Source organism: Mustelus asterias, chromosome 1 (assembly GCF_964213995.1).
Source record: "Mustelus asterias chromosome 1, sMusAst1.hap1.1, whole genome shotgun sequence".
Classification (NCBI taxonomy): domain Eukaryota; kingdom Metazoa; phylum Chordata; class Chondrichthyes; order Carcharhiniformes; family Triakidae; genus Mustelus; species Mustelus asterias.
The window spans coordinates 38048761-38075749 of NC_135801.1; the positions used below are offsets into that span (position 1 = coordinate 38048761).

Here is a 26989-nt window from a genome sequence, read left to right on the forward strand (position 1 = left end):
ATTTTGCCTGACTTTGTCAGTTATTGTCAATTTGAGTTCTCCGGCTACTGTCCCACCTGTCAGTACATCAATCTTTTCCTATCCACTCTTGTAACTCCAAATATAGTTTCTTTTGATTTCATTGAAGTATCCAGCATAAGAAAATCATAATTACTACTAGCCTACCAGCAAAAGTAGTCTTTAGCTGGGTCCTTTGGAGAGGTTAAAAGCTAATATAAATTGATTTCAATAGAACGGCAAATATTCAGTAGCTCTGAATGTATGACTGCAGAAATGTTTCACATCTCACCTTAGTTTACTGTGCTCTCTCTCAGGCGAAGTATAAGTAACCCATCTGTAATGCAGCGGAGAATGACAGTGCTGCGGGAGAAGGGAAGGAGACAAGCCATTCGTGGTCCGGCATTCATGTTCAATGACAGGGGCACGAGCCTAACTCCAGAAGAGGAACGCTTTTTGGATGCAGCTGAATATGGCAATATACCTGTTGTTCGGCGAATGCTGGAGGAAAGCAAGTCACTGAATGTTAATTGTGTTGATTACATGGGCCAGAATGCCCTTCAGCTAGCGGTTGGAAATGAACATTTGGAAGTAACTGAGCTCCTTCTGAAGAGGGATAATCTGGCTCGAATCGGAGATGCATTATTACTTGCTATCAGTAAGGGGTATATACGAATTGTGGAAGCAATTTTGAATCACTCTGGATTTGAGCCCAGTAATCGCCTGACCCTTAGCCCATGTGAACAAGAAATGCAGGATGATGATTTTTATGCCTACGATGAAGATGGTACAAGATTTTCTCCAGACATCACCCCAATCATTCTGGCTGCCCACTGCCAGAAATATGAGGTGGTGCACATGCTGTTGATGAAAGGAGCACGGATTGAGAAACCTCACGACTATTTCTGTAAATGCAATGAATGTGTGGAGAAACAAAAGCACGATTCATTTAGTCATTCCAGATCAAGGATCAATGCGTACAAAGGGTTAGCAAGCCCTGCCTATTTGTCTTTGTCTAGTGAGGATCCAGTACATACGGCACTAGAGCTTAGTAACGAACTAGCCAAGTTGGCAAATATTGAAAAAGAATTTAAGGTAAGTTTAATGATTTCTTAAATGTATGTCCAAACATATCATTTCCTTCAGTTTTGTAAAAGCTGTATAGATTAAATGAGAGAACATGGGTATTGCATTAATTAACCTGTAACCTATCATCTTGGGATCTTGGAAAATTACAGTCCCCATGGAACAACTTTTCTGATCACCCAATGTATTGTGATGCTAAAGCAAATTTTGTCATGTACTGACATTATCAGTGTAAAGTGATTTTGTGCATAAATTAATATGAAAGTGACTGCCAAACTGGGATGTCAGGTCTTGATCTAAACACAGCTACATACAAAAACCACAACAAAAACAGAAAATGTCAGCACGTTTGACAGTATCTGTGGAGAGAGAGCCAAAGTTTTGAGTCTGGAGAAAGGGTTATCCAGACTCGAAACGTTGGCTCTGTTCTCTCTCCACAGGTGCAGTCAAGCCTGCTGAGATTTTCCAGCATTTTCTGTTTTTGTTTCAGATACCAGCAGCTGCAGTAATTTGCTTTCACATACAAAAGCTGTTGAGTACCAAAACGCCCCCCACCAAGGAGGTCAACTCAAACCAGCCTTACTTTGCATTAGCTGCTGTATAACCCGAGCTCAATGTCAACTTGCACCTGAAAAATGGCCATGTGGTCATGGACTGCCCGGGAACGTATAGAGAATATATATAGAAATATTCCAAACTAAGAATATTATGTACCACTTAAATCTAAACTAGGAGAAATTCTTTGAAATCTGTTCAATGCTACTATCAGATTCCAGATTAGCAACTCAGCACAACAGTAGTTCAGTCACACCACATCACATTGGTGCCTATTAACAATGTTAATAGGCACTAATAATACACATCAGCATCAGCGTCACAACCTGGATTCTATCCTCATGGTCATTTATAACCCAGCCACTCAGTAAATCTCAGTCTACTCTGCCAATTAAGACTAATGACTATATGACAATGACTCTTCAATGGTTATAGTGTGTATATCATTTACAGTAACCAAAACACAGTAGAAATAACAAAAGCTTTGGATTGAATATTATTACTGTTATAAGGGAAGTACATCCACTCTGCACTTTTCACACATTGAAAATAAGCAGTGAACAGATCTCGGCAAGTTGTCCAAGCATTCATGCACATAACTCCTTTCCAGCTGATTTTATTATGGCCCAGGTACATGCACAGCACACAGTGTAAATATGGGGGTCTTTTGGTTGTGCAACACAACTTAAAGTGGGGTGGATTTTGACTTCGTGTAGTAGTGTAAAGGAAATTAAAACCAAAACCTAAAAAGTTATTGATATCAAAATCTACCCTAGTAAATAGGGATGTAAGCATGATTGCAGCATAACATTGCCGTAGTAAAGCTATTTAGGTATGAAGAGAGAGTTTTATTGCTGAAGTATTGGCTGGAATTTTATACAGAGGTGGTGGGTGAAAAGTTGGAGGAGAACCTACCTTCACTGGCCCAACAGAGTTTACAGTCATGAGGTGGTTGACTACTTGAAGTGGCAGCTTCTGGCCCATGTGGGAAAATATTCCATCTCCAACAGTTACTGCTCAATCAGCTGGTCAGCAGCTCTTCAGTTCCAGCAGGAGTTGTGTCACTGCTGTGATTTCAATCAGTCCCCAATGAGGAACACTGATGAAGACAGGATAACCAGGGCTTCACAACTGCCAGTCAGGAAGGTCCCATGAGGGGGAGAGGGTGGCAATTGGGAGGATGAGATGGTATAAGAGGCTGAGGTGGTAGAAGCGGCTGTACCCCTTGCTTCTGAGAGAGTCCTCCATAAGGCACTGAATGCCCATTAGGAGGGAACATACACCATCCAAGCCCTCAGCCAGGTTGCCAGTGTTTAACTTGTGGCCTTGCCAAGTGGTGTGAGCAACCCCTTCCTGCAGTGGGCGGATACTCTTATTGAGTGACAATACTAAAGAAATGGTGGAATGAAGAAGGAGACTTATGCTGATGACATTATCATAAGATTGTGTGAGGAATAAAAGAGTTTAACATAATATGACATCTCGATTAGATAGTATCTACAGCAGACAATAATGTGTCTTCATAAGGCAGGTTAACAAGCCCTGCTGAAAATATTGGGATAGAGAGCACTTATAGAACACCATATACTAAATCAGGGAGTTAATCAAGTCTCACTTTAAATTGCTCAGATTTAATTCTGGATCTTGATTCTCTGGGTGGTCTAAATTAAAGGAGGAATGTTAAATAAATTTGCAAAGCAAATGAGAGGGTCTTTAGAACATGTTCAGAAAAATTAAGTTCAAAAATGGAATGGATGCCATGGTAGAAAAACGATGGTATATCAGATAGAAGAAAGAACACAATCAAAGGAGGAAGTGTAGAAATGTCAAGGAAAATTGGACAAGGTGTATAATGAGCCACTGATCCAATATTGTCCATTTTGCATCCCTGTCAAAACCATGGTCTGAATATTTAGGATGGCAGGAGCACAAAGAGTCAGTGAGGAACACGTACCTGCTGACTCCAACTGCCCGATGCCAATTTATGCTCCAATGAGTGTTAATTGGGGGACTTCCCACCTATGAGAGCTGCCGGCCAATGAGATTGTCCAGCAGTTCTCCAATCTTTCCAGCAACAGCGCTGCAGTAGCTGGAAGAAGAACTGCACCAACCAACCAACCTGAGACAAGTCCCACAAACCGGAAACCCAGGTAAGTGAAAGGGCTGGGAGGGTAGCGAAAACCTGAGGGGGGGGTCACAAGCAGGGCAATTGGGGTTTCAAAGTGTAGGCTAGAGTTGGGGTGAGGAAAGTTCGGAGGTCACCGAGCCTTAAGTGAGGGGTGCCCTAGGCCAGAAAGGGGCTCCTGATGTAGGTGCTCCAACCCCCTTCTCACTAAGATCGAACTGGCTGGGTGGGAAACAACCCTTAAGTGGTGACTAATTAGCTACTTAAGGGCCTTAATTGAGGCAAGGACATCTTTTGAGGGTCTGCTCCAAGGTATGAAGGGGTAGAGGGGTGGAAATATGTTAATAGTAGCAAGAATAGGAATATCATTCAGGATTGAATAATAGGAGCAGGCAAATCTCCTAGGAGACTTTGAACTACAGACCATGTAAAACTGATTATTGTGATGGTTGGAAATAATTGAAGTTTGTTATTTGGCGTGTCACTGATGCTTTGCAGTAAATAACCATAAAGCAAATAGTAATGAGTTGAACAAGAATCAGAACATTCTTCCGACCATATGATTTATAGGTCCTGATTTTCAAATACAACTGAAGATAATATTGATTAAAGAATGTACATTTGGCCAGAAGGAATCCTAGAAATGTGTAAAAAATTGGGTAAGGGTAAAGTTGCTTGCTGTCAGGAATTATTAAAAATAACTTGTATTTTCAGAATACGCAAGGTTATGGGATTGGAGCTGTGAGGAAGATTGAGACCTGAAAGTAGCAACTTAAGTGTTAGTGTGGAAAAATGTTTAAAAGGGTGCTAAAACTAAAGCATGGCAAAAGCAATCTTTGTGCATAACATCATGTAGTTCTGCAAAGTGTTGAGGGAATTCATCGTTTAAGTAAAAGATCAAAGATGCTAATAGATGCAGAGGCAAGGTTTGTGCATGAAAATGATCAGCAGGGAAACGGAATTATGGAACTTCAAAATGATTAGTGGGTCAAGCCATGGTTGTACTGTCAGAAGCACAAGTTCCTGATTCAGAAACAACTTCTTTAATAATTTAAGTTTAAATATATTTATTAGTGTCACAAGTAGGTTTACATTAACACTGCAATGAAGTTACTTTGAAAATCTCCTAGTTGCCACATTCCAGCGCCTGTTCGGGTACACTGAGGGAGAATTTAGCATGGTCAATGCACCTAACCAGCACGTCTTTCAGACTGTGGGAGGAAACTGGAGGAAACACCGCAGACAAGAGGAAAATGTGCAAACTCCTCACAGACAGTGACCCAAGCTGGGAATCGAACCCAGATCCCTGGCGCTGCGAGGTAGCAGTGCTAACCATGGTGCCCTGGCGCTGCGAGGTAGCAGTGCTAACCATGGTGTATTCAGAAGGTATTTCATATAGATTTGAATGTCCCTGGCTCAACTCAGTCCAAGTTTTTCAACTCAGTCCTCCATTGCTTAAACATGTTCTGTTGTAGAGGAATACTTGAACTTTATAATGGACCAGAAACTGGAAAGATTCATTATGTTAGACCAATAAATAAGTGAGAGACAAAGGAAGTTTTGGAGCAAGATAAGAATAGGACTCTTCCATATCCTCAATATTAAATGACAACAGCTACCACTCCTAAGCTTATCAAACATGCCCTGAGTGGGGGAACAGATAAAATTATCTAATAGAAACCAAAGATAACTAGTGTTTATATTGAAACTATTTCATAATTTATATGGTTGCACAACTGAAATTCTTACTGTGCACGAAGTTAAATATGGTGGTTTTGGAGACTCCCAAGGGCATTTGGTTCTGAAGTTCCTCTTGGAAATGTAGCCAAAGCCCAGGCTACAGCATCATTATTGGCTCAGCTATGCTGGTATAGAGGAGGAAGATCAGGGAAGCAAGAGTTATCGGAGATTCAATAGTTAGGGGAACAGACAGATTTCTGAAACTGCAGATCCAACTCCAGGATGGTATGTTGCCTCCCTGGTCAAGGATGTCACTGAGCTGCTGCAGAGTATTCTGAGGGGGCAGGGTGAACAGCCAAAGATCATGCTCCATGTACACCAATGACATAGATAAAAAGAGGGATGAGGTCGTGGAGACAGATTTTAGGGAGCTAGGAAACAGACCCCTGGTGCCACATGCTGGTGAAAATAGAAATAGGAAGATAGTAAGCTGAGTATGTCAAAGGCTGGAGAGATAGTGCAGGAGGGAGGCTTCACAAGCATTCCCATTCTCAGTGATGTACATCAGTGCAAAAGACAACAATGAAGCAAATGCACATCTTCAGTCAGAAGTGCCAAGTGGATCACCTACTTTGGCTCCTTCTGAGGTCCCAAGCACCACAGATGACAATCTTAAATCAATTCAATTTATCAATTTAATTGTGATATCTATTAGAAATGGCAGAAGGTGCGAGATATTGAAGTCCCTGGGTCGTCATGTGAATGGCCGAGTGGAGCTCATCAGGCAGTGCCCACCTGGCACACTGGCGGTGGCTATCGGACACCCCAGCAGTGGCTACCAGATACTCTGGTGGTGCTGTTTGGGCATTGTCAATGTGCCAGGTGAGCACCACAAGTGGGCCGGAGCAGTGCCAAGGGGTGGGGCCTGCGTGGGTCTATGATGGGAGGGTTATGCAGGGGAGCTATGTCGAAAGGGTTATGCAGGAGGACTATGATGCATTTACGCAAGAGGATTACGATGAAGGGGTTGTGCTGGGGGACTATGTTGGGGGGGCTATGCTGAGGGGTTATGAAGGGGGGTGTCATGCAGCCCCCCCCCCCTGCCGACCAATGAAAAACTCACCAGAAAAGTGACTTGGGAGGATTGTGGTGTGGTACAGAGCATGCTTGAGAAACTGGCGTGGATCACTCCATTATTCTCACTGTCATGACACTTAGTTTTTGGGTGAATTCCGCCCTTGGTCTTATATGGCATTCAACCAACCAGAATGTTCTATTAACTGGAATACTGGAATTTCTGATATTCCCAAAGCAAATCATTACTTTACCAACTGCAGAATCACAGAATTGTTATGGTGCAGGAGAAGGTCATTTGGCCCATTCTATTTGCACTGGAAGACATTCAGAAATTATCTGGAACCGGAAGGTTTCTGAGCACTGTTGGGTCAAAGAACAAAGAACAATACAGCACAGGAACAGGCCCTTCAGCCCTCCAAGCCCGCGCCGCTCCCTGGTCCAAACTAGACCATTCTTTTGTATCCCTCCATTCCCACTCCGTTCATGTGGCTATCTAGATAAGTCTTAAATGTTCCGAGTGTGTCCGCCTCCACCACCTTGCCTGGCAGCGCATTCCAGGCCCCCACCACCCTCTGTGTAAAATACGTCACCCCGGTGTGGCTAGCCAAGCTTCCAGTAGAGGTATTGGATACTCCTTCTTGCTCCATATGTTGCAAACAGAGCCTCAGAGTGCTTTCCAGAAAGGCTACACCAGGCAGAAGGGAAACAGGGCTAAACAAAATACAGTTGTCATTGAAAGCATAGCCAAGGAGATGATTTTCCAGGAGGCTTTCAAAAGCAGGAGAAGCCCAAGGCAAGTTTTGGGAAGGTGTTATGCAAGACATGCTAGCTGAAACAACAGCAACTAATAATGGTGCACAGGGAACATGGGGAGTCAGGGATACTTCCTTGATGTATTTATTGAACAGCCTTCTCAGTAAAATGGGAGCCAATTAGGATCATACTGATAAGGCAGAATTACGAATGCAATACACAATGTTACTAGTTTGTCCTGAGATGGGTGGAGATAGAACAAAATCTTCTCCATTTCTGAATGTGAAGCTCCTTAGATTAAGCAATGTGTTTCTACCAGGTTTTGACTGCAGTGAAATGTAGAAATATTAATCTTTTATCATTGCTCTCAATACCTGAATCAGAAGTACATTTACAGTGCAGCCAGCTTGTCTGCTGGCTGATGTTTCAAAGTCACTGCTATGTGTCCCAAATTCTGATCCCTTTTCTGGTATTGTGTAGTCAGCTTTCTAAAATGCAATTGGGCGACATTTGATTTTGATAAGCTTGACTTATTAAATAACCCATTGACTCCCTGTTAATCAGCAGTTTTGATTAACTGACACGACTCATTCCCAGAGCATGCCCGATAACGTAAGTTTTACTGTACCTATATTGGAGGTTGTTCAGAGAAAGCTCACTGGGTTGATCCCTGGGATGGAAGGATTGTCCTTTGAGGAAAGGTTGAACATGTTGGTCCTATACCCTTTAGAAGAATGAGAGGTGATCTTATTGAAACATATCAAATATTGAGAGGGTGTGACAGGTTAGATGCTGTATCCATTCGTGGGGGAATCTAGAACTAGGGACACAGTTTCAAAAAAATGAGGTCTTCTGTTTAAGCTGGCGATGAGGAAGAATTTCTTCACCCAAATGGTTGTTAATCTTTGGAATTCTGTAACCCAGAGAGCATTGGAAGCTGGCTTATTGAATATAGTCATGGCTGAGTTAGAGAGATTTTTGATCTACAAGGGAGTCAATGGTATTGGCAGTTGACAGGAAAATGGGAATTAAGGCCAAAATCAGATCAGCCATAATTTTGAATGGTGGAGCAGGCTCAAGAGGCCAAATGGCTGACTCCTGCTCCTACTTCTTATATTCTTATACCCAGGTATGTCTTGTTCACAAAAAGCAGTATAATTCCAGTCCAACCAATTTCTGGCTCATCAGTCGACTCTGAATCATCAGCAAAGTATGTAAGATGTCACTGACAGAGCTGTCTATCAAGTGCCATTTGCTTAGCAATGATCTGCTGATTAATGATCAATTTGGGTTCTTCCAGGATCACTAGGTCCTGCACTTCATTACAACCTTGACCCAAACACAGGAAAAAGAGTTGAATTCATAAGTTGAGGTGAGAGTGATTGTCCTTGACTTCAACACTGCATTTGACTTATCAACTTTTACATTAGCCCTTAATAAAACTCTGTTGTCAATTCTTCAGAACCATTATTTTCAATACTATATTTGTGCAGAAAAAAAGAGCTAAACTCAGCACTTTCTCAGGAAATGGTGTGAGCATGGGATACAGTATATCACGAGAATAGCTCAGACAAAAACAAGGTTAAGTGGGAGGATATCATTGATCCTTCCAGTGAAAGTTTAATGGAAAAAGGCAATACATTAAACTGTTCACTCAAGTTAAAATGAAATACCATCTCACTTTTTTAACTGATTTGTTAAATTGACTCTGTTTAGCATTCATCAGAGATTTCATCACCACGTGCACAATGCCAATAATTTATTGGCAAATCAATTTAAGAAGAACCTTGAACATTTCATTAAGATGAGATTAGCAAGGGGTTTCAACAATTTCCTCAGACACTTCGTAAGTCAAAGTTGAAGCAACTGTCAATATATGACTAGGATAAGGAACTGAAGATGTGTTGCTAAATTTGCGAATGACAGAAAGATAGATAGGATACTAAGATGTAAAGAGGAGGCTACAAAGGGTTAACTGAGCGGACAAAGACCTGGCAAATGTAGAGTAATGTGGAAAAGTGTAAAGTTGTCCATTTTGGCAGGAAAAATAAAAGAGAAGCATAGGGGCGATTCTCCCCATTTCCAGAGTAAACAGCCCCGTGCCGGAAATTGGGGTGGAGCTCACTACCACGTGGAAATTGGGATTTAAATTTCATTAGCGGTTCCGGGACTGAAGTCTTCGAGCCTGCTAGCGTCTCACTCACCCTCACCGGGTGTGATTCACTCCAGCGGGGTTTACAACTGCTTCTCACTACTGGGGAACAGGTGGCTTGACCCCGCTGGAGGGAGCAGAGCCCAATGAGGCCCCCCCATGAGGTCAGGTGTAAAGGGGGATGCTCCTTGGGCAGTGCTAGCCTGGCACCTTGGCGGCAAACTGGTACTGCCCAAGGGGCACCTGGGCATCGGGCAGTGCCAAGGGATGGGGCCTATTTGGGCAGGGCCTATTGGGAGTGAGGCCTATTGGGTGGGCAATCAGTGGGGGTGGGGAAACCCACTGCCACCCTGCACAGGGATCGCAGGCAGAGGAAGCAAGGACGGTAATTGGGGCTGGTCATCTGGGTGGGACGTAGGGGTCGGGGCTGCTGAGGTGTCAGGACTGTCTGGGGAGGGCGGTCGGGACTGTCGGGGAGGGATCGGGGCTGCCGGTGGGGGAGGGAATCAGAAGATCAGGGCTGGCTGGGCAGGGGGTCAGGGAGTTTGCCATTGGATGGGGTGGGAGGTGGGGGGGACATAGAGTCTGGCCCAGGGACTCTATGTCATATACAATTATTCCCGTCTATTCCAATAATCAGATCAGCCACCATCTTATTGAATGGCAGAACAGGCTCAAAGAGCCGAGTGGCCTACTTCTGCTCTGAATTTGTATGTTGGTATATCGAAAATAATAATCTGGGAGGCCAGTGATTAGGGGGTGGGCATCGGAAGGCCAGTAATGGAGGGGTTGCAGGACTGACCAGCGATCGGGAGTGAGTGGAGTGTAGAACAGGCAGGTGATTCATTAGCACCACCCTCACCAAAGGGTGAGTCCACTCACCTGATAAAGGAGCAGCACTCCGAAAGCTCATGATTCTAAATGATACATGACCTGAGTTAAGATGTAGGAGGTGGAGTTTTGGATGAACACAGGTTATGTAGGGTGAAAGATGCAAGGCTGGCCAGGAAAACATTGGAAACAAAGGCATGGATGAGGTTTTCTGCAGGAAATGAGGTGAAAAAATTAAGAGCCAAATGTTATGATGGAGGTGCAAGTAGGAATCTTGATAACGGAGTGCATATACAATTATTCCCGTCTATTCCAATAATCAGATCAGCCACCATCTTATTGAATGGCAGAACAGGCTCAAAGAGCCGAGTGGCCTACTTCTGCTCTGAATTTGTATGTTGGTATATCGAAAATAATAATCTGGGAGGCCAGTGATTAGGGGGTGGGCATCGGAAGGCCAGTAATGGAGGGTTTGCAGGACTGACCAGCGATCGGGAGGCCAATCTCCATGCTGACAGATCGGTGTATGCACAGTGGTCCACTCAATACTATGCTGCCAGCCTCTCAGGTGAGAATAGGCCCACCCCCTCCCGCTTTCCAGTGGGAATCCCGCTGAGGCAACCTGTAATGCACAGAGTGTCTGAGTTTCGCTCTAGAAATCATGCTGTAAAAACAGTGGGAGTTAGTCCCATTTTCCCACAAATCGGGGACTTAGAATTTTTTGGGAAAATACTGGTCACATTATCTAAATGGTGAGAAATTGCAGAGTTCTGGGATGCAGAGGAATCTAGATAACCTACTGCATGAAGCACAAAAGAATAGTATGCAGGTACAACAAGTAATTAACAAAACTGATAGAATGTTATTACTTATTGTGCACAAAATTGAATACAAAAGTAAGAAGGTTATCCTTCAGTTGTACAGGACATTGGTGACACCACATCTGGAGTACTGTGCACAGTACTGGTCTCCTTATTTAAAAGATGTAAATGCATTGGCAGCAGTTCAGAGAAGATTTAGAAACATAGAAAAAACTACAGCACGAACAGGCCCTTCGGCCCACAAGTTGTGCCGAACACATCCCTGCCTTCTAGACCTATCTATAACCCTCCATCCTATTACGCTCCATGTACTCATCCAGGAGTCTCTTAAAAGACCCTATTGAGTTCGCCTCCACCACCACTGACGGCAGCCGATTCCACTCGCCCACCACCCTTTACTAAGCTAATACCAGAAAAGGGTGGGTTGTCTTATGAGGAAAGATTGGACAGTTTAGGCTTGTATCAGCTGGAGCTTAGAATAATAAGAGGGAAATTAATTGAAACATATAGGATCCTTAGTGGTCTTGATAGGGTCGAATTGGAGAGGATGTTTCCTCTTGTGGGAGAATCTAGTACTAGAGGTCATCATTTAAAAATAAGGGGTCATCCATTTAGGACAGAGATAAGATTTATTTTCTCTCAGAGGGTTGAGAGTCTTTGGAACTCTCTTCCAGGCGGTGGAAGCAAAGTTTTTGAATATTTTTAAGGCAGAGATAGATCAATTCTTGAAAAGCAATGGGGTGAAAGGTTATTGGAATAGACGGGAATGTGGAGTTGAGGTTGAAATCAGATCAGCCACCATCTTATTGAATGGCAGAACAGGCTCAAAGAGCCGAGTGGCCTACTTCTGCTCTGAATTTGTATGTTGGTATATCGAAAATCAATCTGAAATGAGAATTTTTAAAATGCTGGATAAACAAAGCAGGAACTAAAAATCTAAAAATAGAAATGTTGGGCATGGAATCTTCAACAAAACACTTTTGCCAGGATTTTATTTTGAGGGTTTTATATGTACATTGCAATTGCAAAAATAAATAGAATAATTTTTTTTCAATACATGGAAAGGAGCAATGGTTGTACAGTGACATTGTTATAAAATTTGGACTTTCAGTCCAAAGTCAAAAATTGCTCTTAAAACCTCTGTGGAATAAAAATGGGTGGAGTGTAGAACAGGCAGGTGATTCATTAGCACCACCCTCACCAAAGGGTGAATCCACTCACCTGATAAAGGAGCAGCACTCCGAAAGCTCATGATTCTAAATGATACATGACCTGAGTTAAGATGTAGGAGGTGAAGTTTTGGATGAACACAGGTTATGTAGGGTGAAAGATGCAAGGCTGGCCAGGAAAACATTGGAAACAAAGGCATGGATGAGGTTTTCTGCAGGAAATGAGGTGAAAAAATTAAGAGCCAAATGTTATGATGGAGGTGCAAGTAGGAATCTTGATGACGGAGTGCATATACAATTGGAAGTCCATCTCAGGATCACTACAGTCCAAGATTGCAAAAGGTCTGGCTCAACTTTAGATATTCAGGGCTCGAAATGATGGCCACAGAACAAAGATGATAGCTTCAGACTTCCCAATATTAATTAGGAGGAAATTCCTGCTCATCTAATCATTGGTGCTGGACATGTAGTGTGGCAAATCAGAGACCCAAAACAAAATGTCTACTGTTAGATGTGATTTCGCAATTCGGCAGACTTGCTGAACAATCTTGTGTGTGCTAATAGTTACACTAACAACCAATTTAAGAAAATCAATTTAGTTTGTAGCATCGTTCATTTACGCTGGCTGGACGCAACATATATTTGTACACAGGGATCCATTCCCTGCAAACAAAAGGAATATGTTTACACCTTGCACCTTTTTTGAATTACCTGGGGGGGGGGGGGGCACCTTGTTGTAGCTGTATGTATGGAATCTGATGTATTTTTAGATGCTATTGCTGAGGAGTAGGGTGTGAAGGGGGCCTGGGATAGATTATTGAAGGACTCCAGAGGTAATGGTACAGCACTTGGAATAGAAGCTATTGCAAATGATTACCTGGCCAAGATTCGATAGGTAAGAATGGAAGCAAGCAAGGTCATTTCCACATACCTGAATGACGAGGACAGGCATTGGAGGAACATAGTGTGGTCAGCTGTGTCAAAGGCTAAAGATAGATTGCAAAGGATGAGGAGACATAGGTGGACAGAACATCTTTTTCGCTGATGGCAGCATCGCATTGGTGGAAAGTAACACTCGCAAAGTTACTGCATAGTACCAGTTGAAATGGCATGTTTCACTTGTTCTTCACATTTTTGAGATACTCTGCCTTTCCAGGATAATTTGAGGTAGACCGAACACTTTTCTGGTCAAAATTGGTGGCCTTTAGCCCATTGGCAAGTTTGCGTGATACATAGCGAATAATGATCTGATCAGGATAGTCATTGTTCTGCAGGATAGCTTTGATGCACTTGATTTCTGCATTGAGCTTGCAAGATGAGCAAATGGCTCAACTTGCAAAAGAGTAACTTATTTATCAGATTGCTGATAAGGCCAATGTTATAGCCCCTGGAGCTATCCGAATCCCAGTGAAGGTCGGCTTGTGGTAGACAGTAATGAAGAATACATTAACAGATTTCTCAAGTAACACACCAACAAAGGAGAGCAGATAGACTGCTCCATTTCTAAAGTGAATTTGAGCACAGTATAGGGCATATTAAATACATGGATACAGATTGAAAGATCATGAATGTACCGTCTACATATTAATAATATGCATGGGGTAGGAGGTTAGGGCTCATTCCATCAAAAATGTTTTTCTCATGGAAACAAATAAAAATGTTCGCAAATGCTGGATCTAGAGGGAATGATGTGGTGATGCTGGCGTTGGACTGGGGTAAACACAGTAAGAAGTATCACAACACCAGGTTAAAATCCAACAGGTTTATTTGGTAGCACAAGCCACTAGCTTTCGGAGCGCTGCCCCTTCATTAGGTGAGTGGGATTTCAATTCACAATTTAATTGAGTTTGTGTCTTTATATGCCCTGTTTGTGAATTGAAATCTCACTCACCTGATGAAGGGGCAGCGCTCCGAAAGCTTGTGCTACCAAATAAACCTGTTGAACTTTAACCTGGTGTTGTGAGACTTCTTACTCTAGAGGGAATCCCATGGCTGCATCATCTATTTGGGCATATGTAGTGTCATTAAAGTTGAACTCGACTGTGCGAGTTGCTAAGTTCATAAGTTCAATTAATACAGATTCAGAAAATGGCAATGTGTCTATAATGCCATGATACAGTGACACAACGCAAGTGTGTGTGTTGGTTCGTAGTTTTCAATTGCTGGTTTTCCTGCCCGCTTTATGATTAGTAATTGGTGATTTTTCCAGTCTGTAATTTGAGCAAATTGGTATTGGTAACAAGATATAGTTACTTGGGAACTCAGCTTGACAGACATTTGGCATTTTTGATTCTTTCAAGTCGGATTTATGTTTCCTAAATATTTTGGATGCCTACTCGACAAATAGCTTTATATTTATCTAAGTATACGTTTTACTGATGTTTATGAGTGTGAAGTCAATTTCTATAGACCATTTTTTGATCTTCAAGCCTGTGTAGATTTTCTCTTTCAGTTTTTCTCAGTCATAACAGATGTGAGGGCAATTGACATTTCTAAATTTATTTCATTGTTTTATCAATTTTGTGTAACAGCTGGGTCATGTTCTCACACATTTCTAGCAGGAGCTTGGAGACTGGAAACATAGGGATGACAAAAATTATATTGAATTATAACAAGCTATTAACATTGTAACTACACCTATTCAGTGTTGTTGGGCTCTCATTAGGATGTTAAAGCCTCTTCATTATCTTTTTTCTAGCTTAAAAACAAGAAAATTGAGTTGGTAAAGGGTCCACACAAGGTGACATCATCGGTGAGCGTTAACATTTTTTTTGAAGTTATATTATATTCTTTCTCCATCCCCTCTTTCAGGTCACTCCATGCCATAATCCATAAATCAAATGAAAGAGTAGACTGAAGATCTAGCCCAAGACCTCTCACTAACAGACTGCCAGAAAATGAGCAAGAGTGACTGAAAGTGGCACTCCCATTAACCTTCCGCCCCCCATTTCCATATTAAAGCAGGATATTGACTGGACTCAGCACCTTCCATAACGCCTTAGCTGAGTTTAGGAACTCTCTTTGCACAGAGCCACATTTTATTATGTCCTGTTTTAAATCATTATCTCTTATGTAATTTTTAAAATTGAAATAAAATCGGTGCGAGTGTTCCACAGCGCAATTCTATTGCCGACTTGTATGTGTGTTCTACAGATGCGGGAAAGCTCACAAAGACAAAGTAACTTCTGGAAACTCCTTTTGTTCAGAGATCGCAAGTCTCCTCAGACAAGTGTAAAGAGGGAATTAGAGACTTAAAATAGTACAATATTGAAAAAACAACCAGCAACACCATATATTAATATAGTGCTTTTAATGTAGTCAAATGTCCCAAAGCTCTTCATAAGAAGTATGACACCAAGACCAATATTAGGCCAGATGACCAAAAGCCTTGTCAATGAGGTAGGCTTTAAAGAGAAAAGTGAGGTAGAGGAGCAGAAAATTTTGGGGAAGAAATTCCAGAGCTTAAGGCCTAGCCAACTGAAGGTGCAGCACCCATATCAGGAATACAGAAGAGGCCAGAATTAGATGAGCACAGATGCCTCAGAAGATTGCGGGACTGGAAGAGATCAAAGAGATGGGGAGAGGATAAGCCACGGAGGGATTTGAAAACAAAGGTAAGAACTTTAAAATCAAGATGTTGTTTGACCAGCAGAGACAGGGATGATAGGTGAACAGAACTCGTGGGAGCAGCATTTTGGCTGACTTCAAGTTTACAGAGGATAAAATATGTGAAACCAGCCCGAGGTGTGTTGGAACAGTTAAGGCTAGAGGTAATTAGTCTCATTAGCGATAGACAACATGGTTTTGTACGAGGGAGGTCATGCCTCACAAATTTGGTTGAGTTTTTTGAGGAGGTGACAAAAATGATTGACGAGGGAAGGGCCGTGGATGTCCTCTACATGGATTTTAGTGAAGCATTTGACAAGGTCCCTCATGGCAGGCTGGTGCAAAAGGTTAAATCTCACGGGATCAAAGGTGAACTAGCTAGATGGGTACAGAACTGGCTTGGCCATAGAAGACAGAGGGTAGCAGTGGAGGGGTCTTTTTCTGATTGGAGGTCTATGACTAATGGTGTTCTGCAGGGCTCTGTACTGGGACCTCTGATGTTTGTGATATATATAAATGATTTGGAAGAAGATGTAGCTGGTCTGATTAATAAGTTTGCGGACGACACAAAGATTGCTGGAGTTGCGGATAGTGATGAACATTGTCAGAGAATACAGCAGGATATAGATAGGCTGGAAAATTGAGCGGAGAAATGGCAGATGGAATTTAATCCAGATAAATGCGAAGTGATGCATTTTGGTAGATCTAATGCAGGGGGAGCTATACAATAAATGGCAGAACCATCAGGAGTATAGACACACAGAGGGATCTGGGTGTGCAAGTCCACAGATCCTTAAAGGTGGCAGCACAGGTGGAAAAGGTGGTGAAGAAGGCATATGGCATGCTTGCCTTTATTGGACGGGGCATAGAGTATAAAAATTGGCATATGATGTTGCAGTTATATAGAACGTTGGTTAGGCCACATCTGGAATACTGCGTCCAGTTCTGGTCGTCACACTACCAGAAGGACGTTGAGGCTTTGGAGAGAGTGCAGAAAAGGTTTACCAGGATGTTGCCTGGTATGGAGGGTATTAGCTATGAGGTGAGATTGAGTAAACTAGGATCGTTGGTTGAGGGGCGACCTAATAGAAGTTTATAAAATTATGAAGGGCATAGATAGGGTGAACAGATGGAAGATTTTTCCCAGGTCAGAAATGACAAACACAAGGGGTCACAAGTTCAAGGTAAGGGGGGGCAAGGTTCGATACGGATATGCGGGGGACGTATTTTACACAGAGGGTGGTGGGGCCTGGAATGCACTACCAAGCAAGGTGGTTGAGGCAGACACGCTAGGATCATTTAAGACTTATCTAGAAAGCCACATGAACAGACTGGGAATAGAGGAATACAAACAGATGGTCTAGTTAGGAACGCATGATCGGTGCAGGCTTGGAGGGCTGAAGGGCCTGTTCCTGTGCTGTATTGTTCTTTGTTCCTTGTAACAAAGTCATGAATGAGAATTTCAACAATAGTTGAGCTGTGAAGGGGCGAAGTTGGGTAATGTTGTGGAGGTAGAAATAGGTGATCTTAGAAATGTCAGGAAAGTGTGGTTGGAAGCTCATCTCCGGATCAAATATGGCATTAAGGTTCTGAACGTAATCTCAGATAGTTACTTGGGGAGGGAGAAAGTCAATCACTGGATAACAGAGTTTGGAGCTGGAAACAAAAACAATGGCTGGAATTCTCCGGACATTCCCGTCTTCCTGCCGCTGCAAGCGAGGATGGAAAATTTGACGCTCAGCCAACTCTCCATTCACTGCAGTGGGACCAGAGAATCCCATTGATGTGAATGGCCAGAGAAATCGGCCAATGGCTTCAGCCTTCCCAATATGTAATTGGAGGAAATTTTTGCTCATCCAGTACTGGATGTGAGATTAGACATCTGCTGTTTTGCAACATTGGAGGTATTGAGACACGTGGGTGAGGTAGAGCTGGGTGTTGTCAGCGTAGATGTGAAAACTGACATATGCTTTTGGATGATGCCACCAAGGGGCAGCAGGTAGATGAGAAATAGGCTGGGAGCTAAGGTGTTTTGAGCCTGTGTTGTTATATCATTATTCAGCTGCTATATCATGGTTATATGTTTCCCTAGTTTTTTTGTTGTTTATTCTTTCTTTCTTACTGCTCCAGCCATCAACAGAAAGATTAGGTGAGCTACTCCTAGGCTTACACTTACTTTGCTCTTGTAACGAGGTGGTAGATGAAAGGGACTAATGACAAATCTCTTTCTGACCTTTCCGCTGTTCCAGTGGAGATGTGCCAAGCTCCAATTCGGTAACTTGCCACAGTTACAACTTGATTAAAATTGGGAACTCAAGGGAATTGAGAGAAATCATACCTGTGTCTACACACTTCCTCAAGAGGTGTTATTTATTAATGCAGTATCATCCAGAGATATTGAGATATCATTATAGGTTATCAACTTCTTCCTTATGTCCTTTTGAAGCAAGTAGTTACATTTTTCCTCATGTCTCATAGAAATCATAGAAACCCTACAGTGCAGAAGGAGGCCATTCGGCCCATCAAGTCTGCACCGACCACAATCCCACCCAGGCCCTACCCCCCACATATTTACCCGCTAATCCCTCTAACCTAAGCATCTCAGGGGCAATTTTAACCTGGCCAATCAACCTAACCCGCACATCTTTGGACTGTGGGAGGAAACCGGAGCACCCGGAGGAAACCCACGCAAACACGAGGAGAATGTGCAAACTCCACACAGACAGTGACCCGAGCCGGGAATCGAACCCGGGACCCTGGAGCTGTGAAGCAGCAGTGCTAACCACTGTGCTACCGTGCCGCCGTCTATATTTATAATTGAAATATTTTTCTTATACCCTTTACCAGGGTGCCATTACCTATAGAAAAATCTAATAATGTTTCCCCTATGACTGAAAACATTAATTTATAATATAATTTAATGTGCCACTGTGCGTAATCTAATTGTGAGTTTCCATTTTTATTTAGCATTCTCACGACACATCTCCCATGCCAAAATATTTATGATCCCAATGTAGTGAAATAATTTTCCGGGTGGTACAGCAACACTGAAGGCTGGATTTTCACCATGGAGGGATGAGTCAGGAGTCAGGAATTTTCCTGGTGTCACAATCCTTCCTTTGCCCTGACAGTGCCTACAGGCAGGAGTTTTATCTCCTGGAGGGTGGGATGGCCCGGAGTCGGGCACCCAAGGTGGAGATGGAGGTGAGCTGATGCTGATGCTGGCGTGGGAGATGTGTCATGAGAATGCTAAATAAAAATGGAAACTCACAATTAGATCACGCACAGTGGCACATTAAATTATATTATACATGAATGTTTTCAGTCATAGGGGAAACATTATTAGATTTTTCTATAGGTAATGGCACCCTGGTAAAGGGTATAAGAAAAATATTTCAATTATAAATATAGACATGAGGAAAAATGTAACTACTTGCTTCAAAAGGACATAAGGAAGAAGTTGATAACCTATAATGGTATCTCAATATCTTAAAAGGCCTGTCTCCGTTATCAGAGACGTCAGCCCAGTGTAAAGCCCCCCTTAACCCCTAGCCTCTCTGCTCCTCTTCACCACCCTAACTACCCTTCACCCTATTTCATTCCCTTCACCTCATCAAACTCCTCCCTCATCCCCTCTAACCCACTTACCTGGTCTTCACTGTAAAGAAAACTCACGAGCGCAATAATAACATTTGCAAGATATTGCAAAGCTGCTAAATCTGTTAAAACAAATAAACATAACTTGAATATGTACTTAAAAAACCTTTATCTGCTTCAGAAGTTCACAAATCAATCAAACAAACTCTCATTCCCTAGACTGTTAGCTGTTAAACAAATGCTGCTCTTCTGAACTCATTTGTACTTAGAAAGACATCTGTTTAAACAAACTCTACAGTATAGAATACATTTGTGCCTTTAAAGGCAATCAAAAACTCACACATCTGCCAAAGCTTTCAAACTGCCAAACAAATGGCTCAGCTGTTCTCAAAGAATGAATCCAACACCAACGAGAGTTCACACAATTGGCTCTGGGTTTCACAATGGGCTAGCGTTTCAATATTGTACAACACAAAATGCATTTTATCCAGTGGATAACCTATACAAATGCATCTGAACGTGTTTCCACTTCTACAATGCTATTCCTTCACTTTCAAAACCAACAACTCATTATTTACTGATCACTTACAATCACAGTTCTACCATCATTTACTTCGGTAAACATAGATATAACTCATGACAAACCATTTTCCACACCATTTATACTGTTCCCACCTCCAATCCAGGTTCATGCCTTCATTCTACAAATGTGATTTAGAAAGGCTACTAAAACATAGCCGCCCCTCTCAAAATTGCAGAGGTTCTGAAATGCTCACTTCCAGAATGGTGTTGGCAAGTTGTAAACATAAACATGGTGGGTTGCCAACCTGCCCTGTTCCACTGACGTAGATGGGTCTCTGATTTTTTAAAATTCAGTCATGGGACATGGGCTTCGCTGGCTGGGCCAGCATTTATTGCCCATCCCTGGTTGTCCTTGTTCAGAGGGTATTGCCATGGCTGTGGAGTCACATGTAGTCCAGACCAGGTAAGGACAGCAGACTTCCTTCCCTAAAGGATATTAATGAACCAGATGAGTTTTTCCGACAATCAATAATGGTTTCGTGGTCATCAGCAGAGTCTTAATTCCAGATATTTTTTACTGATTTGAACCCGAGTCCCCAGAACATTAGCTGAGTTTCTGGATTAATGGTTTAGCGATAATACCATTAGGCCATTGCCTCCCCAATACACAACACCAAAGCATGAGGAAAACTCTTACACAAATCACATAAGGACAAGTCACAACAGGGTTGTAAAGTTACTGAATATTGAACTGAACAGTATCGCTGCTATTTATACTGCAATGGTTAAAGAATCTTGGATTATTGAGAAAGTCCAAACTTGTTCTGATTGCTCGGAAGAGGAGAAGATAAGCAATTGGATTTTAAAGAGAAATTTGAACTTGATTGCTTGCTGAGCTCAAACGTAATATTGCAGGAGCAAAACAAACCAAAACCTGGACATTTCCAAATATCTTCACTCCATTTAATTAATTTTTCCTATAGAATTCACTTGTATTTGATGTTTAGGTTTAGCATTGCATGACATTATGAGAAATTAATATTTTGCACACACAAGAAAAGCTATGACTGTAATTACATGAATAAAATTATCATCTACCCCAAAATAGTGACTATGAAATACATGTGATTATATTCCTGCTTCTTTTCAATGTCACAAACCAGCCTGCGCAACTGAAATATTTGGTATATTAATGGACTGTGCCCCTGGTTCATAGATGTGTGATTTTATGCCTCTAATTGTGTTCGTAGTGAGTTGCTCACCTCAGTCAGACTATTATAAACTTGTGTTGAATTGACGTGAGACACTTCTCATTCATGTCATGGGAACATCTTTAGATGAGATGACTAAGGAGAGTTTAGTGCTTCCCATTACAGGATTGCATTCCCTCATTACTATTTCTTGGTTGGGAGATTGCTTGTGGCATGGAGGAATCAAAAGAGTGGAAATTATTTTTCAAAACGAGAGGAAAAATATAACTTTTTAAAGCAAATTTGCTTTTCAGTACTCCACAATCAGAATAACTGCTGTCTGCATTTCTTGAGATGTATTTTTATTGTTTTTGTTTAGAATGACTACCGCAAGTTATCTATGCAATGCAAAGACTTTGTTGTTGGTGTTCTTGACCTGTGCCGAGACAGTGAAGAAGTTGAAGCTATTCTGAATGGTGATCTGGAAGCTGGGCAAGATGAAGGACACCACAATCAAAGAGCAGGGTTAACCCGTGTCAAACTTGCCATTAAATATGAAGTCAAAAAGGTACATTTTCCTTTAAAATCTTGGCATTTGGTCATAATTATAATTGTAATTAATAATGTTCCCTCGTGATTTACTTTGGTAGGAAGAACTTGGAGAGAATGTAAAATAAAGGGTACAACACTAAAGGGGGTGCAGGAGCAGAGGGACCTGGGTGCATATGTACAAAAGTCATTTAAGATAGCAAGACAGGTTGCGAGAGGTGAATGAACCATACAGAATTAATAGGGTCACCGAGTGCAAAACGAGAAGGTTATGTTGAACTTGTATAAGACATTAGTTCAGCCTCAGCTGAAGTTTTGCATACATGGATCTGGGCACTGCATTTAAGAAAGGATATGAAGGCATTTGGGAGAGAGTGCAGCAAAGATTCACAAGGTTGGTTCCAGGGATGAGGAAATTCAGTTAGGAAGATAGATTGGAGAAGTTAAGACTGTTTTGCTTAGAAAAAAGAAGGCAGGAAACATGAAAGAGGCATTCAAACCCATGAGGGGTCTGGACAGTGTAGAAAGGGAGAAATTGTTCCCGTTCGTGAAAGGATCGAGAAGGAGAGGGCACAGATTTAAATTAATTGGCAAAAGAAGCAAAAATGACATGAGGAAAAATTTTATCGCACAGTGAATGGTTAAAGTCTGGAATGCTCTGCCTGAGAATATGGTGGAGGCAGGTTCAATCGAGGCATTCTAAAGGGAATTAGAGAGTTATCTGAAAGGGAAGAATGTACAGGGTTACGGGGAGAAAGTGGGAGAATGGCACTAAGTGACTTGCTCATTCAGACAGCCAGTGCAGACATGAATAGTCAAATGGCTTCCTTTTGCGCTGTAACAATTCTGTAATTCTCTGAAGTTAGGTTTGCTCGAGATTAATCAGCAGTGGGTTTTGTTTGCACTGACTTCATGGCTTTGAAATGGTGAATCACTAATTTCCCCACCCAGAATGTTTATAAAAAGGATACTGACAGGGAAGGATCTGGAGGCCCTTCACCAACTGTCGATTTCCAGATAAGTGATGGAGTGGAGGGTCTTGGAAGGGTTTTGAAAAAGGGAAGGAGGGAGTAAGAGGCAGGAGAGGCTGTGACTTCCATGTGGGACACTTTCTGGTCCTTTTAAACAAGTTCCTTTCTTCATTGTGGGTGGAAGAATTTCAGATATCAGATGTATATTATTATCCTGCAACAGATTGGGTGTTTTAATTTTAACCAGGCGATTGAGCAGTTAAATTAAGCAGATTACTTGTCCAGTATTAACCATGGGGTTTTTTTGCAGGCAAATGAGAAAGCCTGCTAAAGTCTCATCTATTAAGCAAACTGGGGTCCTATTGCATTAAATGTGTCCTGCTACAGTTTTAAGCAGAGCTCGAGTTGGGTAGCCACAATGGTGTTTCCTCTGTGGCTGATCCCCTTCTAAGAAGTCTAGGATCTGATTCAATGTTGTCAAAGCTTCACTAAAATAGTAGAAATAAATTTCAGATAACCCATAACAGAACAATAGGTTGGTATCCCATTGTATTCCAGGGCTGCAGCATCTATAATAGTCTTTTACCCTTACGAGAAAGGTACCCACTGACTGCTAATAATAACTGTTGGACGTTTGCCATTTTACTGTGACAACTATAGTTCATTCCCTTTGTAAAAAATATAGTTTTCTCTAACACAAAACATACTGAAAATAATCACTCTCCTTCTGAATTTTACCCCCTTCCCTCCCCTTCAAGTTACTTCAAAGCACTCATTTCCCAAATGAGAGAATTATAAAGCAATCTCCTCTTGAGCACCATGAATACTGGGGAGAAAGGGGTTCAACTATCAAGGAATGGACAGCTGGCAGAGTAAAATCTGGTCGCACCTTTGCTGTTGATTTTCCCACCTGATTCAATTTTCAGGCAGGTCTTTAAATAGGTTCCAAGTTGTAGAATCCCCATTGCCATTTTAATGTACAAATGGCTGGAGCATGGGTGGTGCCAGTTGTTCTTGGTGTTGAGCAGACTGACTAGTGGTCCTTAAAGAGAACACTGCAGGCTACTCAGGAAATTACATTTTATGGTTTTCTGGGGTTTGGCCCTTTGGCAGTAGCCCTCATGAACAAACGCTACCTGTCTGCCATTTTGTGCAGAAGTTGTATGATTTTCTGCCACTTGAAACCATCAAGCTGCAGTACCCATTTGGCATATGCAGTTTGCTAATATTGAAACGAGGCCCAGACCTGAAAATGGTTGGAAATTCGTGACTATATTCTTCGATGGGTATTGCTGATCCCACGCACATTTTGAGATGTTGAAAATTACCGCAACTGTTTTTGTTAACCAGCCATCAGGAAGTCTTTGAAGATGACCGTCAGTGACTCACTCACTAATAGCTCCCCCCACCCCCACTCCCGACCCCCGACACAAGCGGATTGCTTTCTTCTACACACTAACCCTCCGCCTTGGTAGAATAGCTGAGATCACAAGCACTTAATGACACAGAGACAATTGATCATAGAAACCCAACAGTGCAGAAAGAGGCCATTTGGCCCATCGAATCTGCACCAACCACAATCCCACCCAGGCCATACTCCCATATCCTTACATATTTACCCACTAATCCCTCTAACCTACGCATCTCAGGACACTAGGGGGAAATTTTAGCATGGCCAATCAACCTAACCCGCACATCTTTGGACTGTGGGAGGAAACCGGAGCACCCGGAGGAAACCCACGCAGACATGAGGAGAATGTGCAAACTCCACACAGACAGTGGCCCAAGATGGGAATCGAACCCAGGTCCCTGGAGCTGTGAAGCAGCAGTGCTAACCACTGTGCTACCGTGCCGCCCATGAGTAGATTCTAACTCCTTGGTGTCCAAACACAGAGTGCATTGGCCAGATGCTCTCGTCTGTGAGCGAGAAACCATTTCAAACGTTGGTTCTCAACCATGCTGTTGCTGAACTGAATGCCCTGAACCAACATCTGATTCATTCCTTGGCCATAATAAGCTGTGTGATTGTTTGTGTGCTCTCACAATGAGGGATAGCCACCCACTGGATATGATTATCCTTTTGGAGGTCAACCTCCAGATCTGGCCTCCACTCATCAAGATTATCTGCATTGGGTTTTGAACTCTGCACCTTCTGACTCAGAGGAGGGAATGCTACCAAAGGCTTAAGTCACATTGCTTATTGTGCATAACTGGACTTCTATTATGGAAAAATGTTAACATAAATTAAATGAATGAGAACAGAAGAATGTAGGAATGAAGAAAATGTTACTCAACCCATCCATCTATATGTTACAGGACTTGTTCTGATGAATGATTCTTTGTTTCTTACAGTTTGTTGCCCATCCCAATTGCCAACAGCAACTACTCACAATATGGTATGAAAACCTCTCAGGATTACGGGAACAGTCAATAGCTATGAAATGCCTCGTGGTGCTTGTCATTGCACTTGGGCTCCCATTTCTTTCAATTGGCTATTGGATTGCACCATGCAGCAAGGTATGCAGTGTTGTCATTGAAAAGGAAATAAATAGGCTCCTGAAATCATACAATGAAATATAGCATAAGCTTTTGTCAATTGTTGAAATGTAATCATATATAGTTTCCTTTTACTCTTTTTGTTCATTAAGCTTTGCTAGATGTCAGTTTAATAATGTTTGCTAGTCTATAGTCTATCAATGTAGGTTTATTATACATCTGTTAGAATGGAAGAAAGAATGTTAAAATCTAGGTTTTATTTACAATTAGAACTCTTGTTGTCCTGGGTTACATCATCAACCATGCAAACAGAGACAAGGACAGAAAAAGCTTGTATAAAGGCTGAAAAGCAGATAAAGGAGACCTGTGTTTGAACATAGAGTTTGCTATGCCTATGATTGGATGGATTTCTCTGCAGTTCCAATTTTTGGATTATATCCTAGTGAGTTTGAGTCATTCTCAGGTTAGTAGATCCAGGAAAGACACCAGATAGGTGTATAGATACCTATGTGAGTGGAAGATGTGAGGAGTGAGTTGCCCAAAGGACAAAATTGAGTAATCTCTTTCTCAAATGCACTTTGTAAACTGTTCCTCGAATATTGTAATGCATTACATCTCCATTAGGCTTTCAATAAAAATCTTAACTATTAGCAACATGACGTTAGTTTCAAACTATTGATCAGGCAGTCCAAAGAAACATCAAATTTATTACATGTATAAACACTTTAATCTGATTTTCTCAAGTTCCTCTTTCCAACATTTTACCCAAGGCACCAATCAATTTATTTTTTATAACACACAAATCAATTCCAGATAAAGACATTGGGCTGAACTGAACATGACTAGTATCTGATAGTGTGATTTTAAGGCCTAGTTCTTTAAGAAAAGAATGATTTTAGTCTATCACTTGCATCATTTTAAAATAAATAGATTTAAAAGTGAATCTGTTGGTATAGCTTGGGGAAGATCTAAATTGAAGTTTCTATTTGGTGTATAGCATCTTGATCTACATACTTGCTGAATGGTTGCTTGGACATCATTGTCACTGAAAACAGAACGAGTGACTTCAATACCTAATCTGTCAATCTGTAATCCTTAAAAATGGCTACAGAAACATAAAATCAGGTCATAGAGTCATAGAGGTTTACAGCATGGAAACAGGCCCTTCGGCCCAACTTGTCCATGCCGCCCCTTTTTTTTAACCACTAAGCTTAGTGCCAATTGCCTGCGTTTGGCCCATATCCCACTATACCCATCTTACCCATGTAACTGTCTAAATGCTTTTTAAAAGACAAAATTGTACCCGCCTCTACTACTACCTCTGGCAGCTTGTTCCAGAAACTCACCACCCTCTGTGAAAAAATTGCCCCTCTGGATCCTTTTGTATCTCTCCCCTCTCACCTTAAACCTATGCCCTCTAATTTTAGACTCCCCTACATTTGGGAAAAGATATTGACCATCTAGCTGATCTATGCCCCTCATTATTTTATAGACCCCTCAGCCTCCTACGCTCCAGGGAAAAAAGTCCCAGTCTATCTAGCCTTTCCTTATAACTCAAACTATCAAGTCCCGGTAGCATCCTAGTATTTTTTTTTCTGCACTCTTTCTAGTTTAATAATATCCTTTCCATAATAGGGTGACCAGAACTGTACACAGTATTCCAAGTGTGGCATTGCCAATGTCTTGTATAACTTCAACAAGATGACCCAACTACTGTATTCAGTGTTATGACTAATGAAACCAAGCATGCTGAATGCCTTCTTCACTATTCTGTCCACCTGTGACTCCACTTTCAAGGAGCTGTACTCCTAG

At 41.9% G+C, this 26989-nt stretch overlaps 1 protein-coding gene across 1 annotated transcript in view; it reads left to right on the forward strand.

Moving 5' to 3' along the window:
* Positions 1 to 339: 339 nt before the first annotated feature.
* The window catches only part of LOC144506104 (short transient receptor potential channel 3), a 121695-nt gene continuing 95045 nt past the window's right edge, over positions 340 to 26989 (forward strand). Inside the window, exons 1-3 of the mRNA XM_078231957.1 lie at positions 340 to 1092; positions 21541 to 21729; positions 25034 to 25198. Coding sequence (XP_078088083.1) covers positions 340 to 1092; positions 21541 to 21729; positions 25034 to 25198 — 1107 coding nt within the window. The remainder of the gene's footprint in view (positions 1093 to 21540; positions 21730 to 25033; positions 25199 to 26989) is intronic.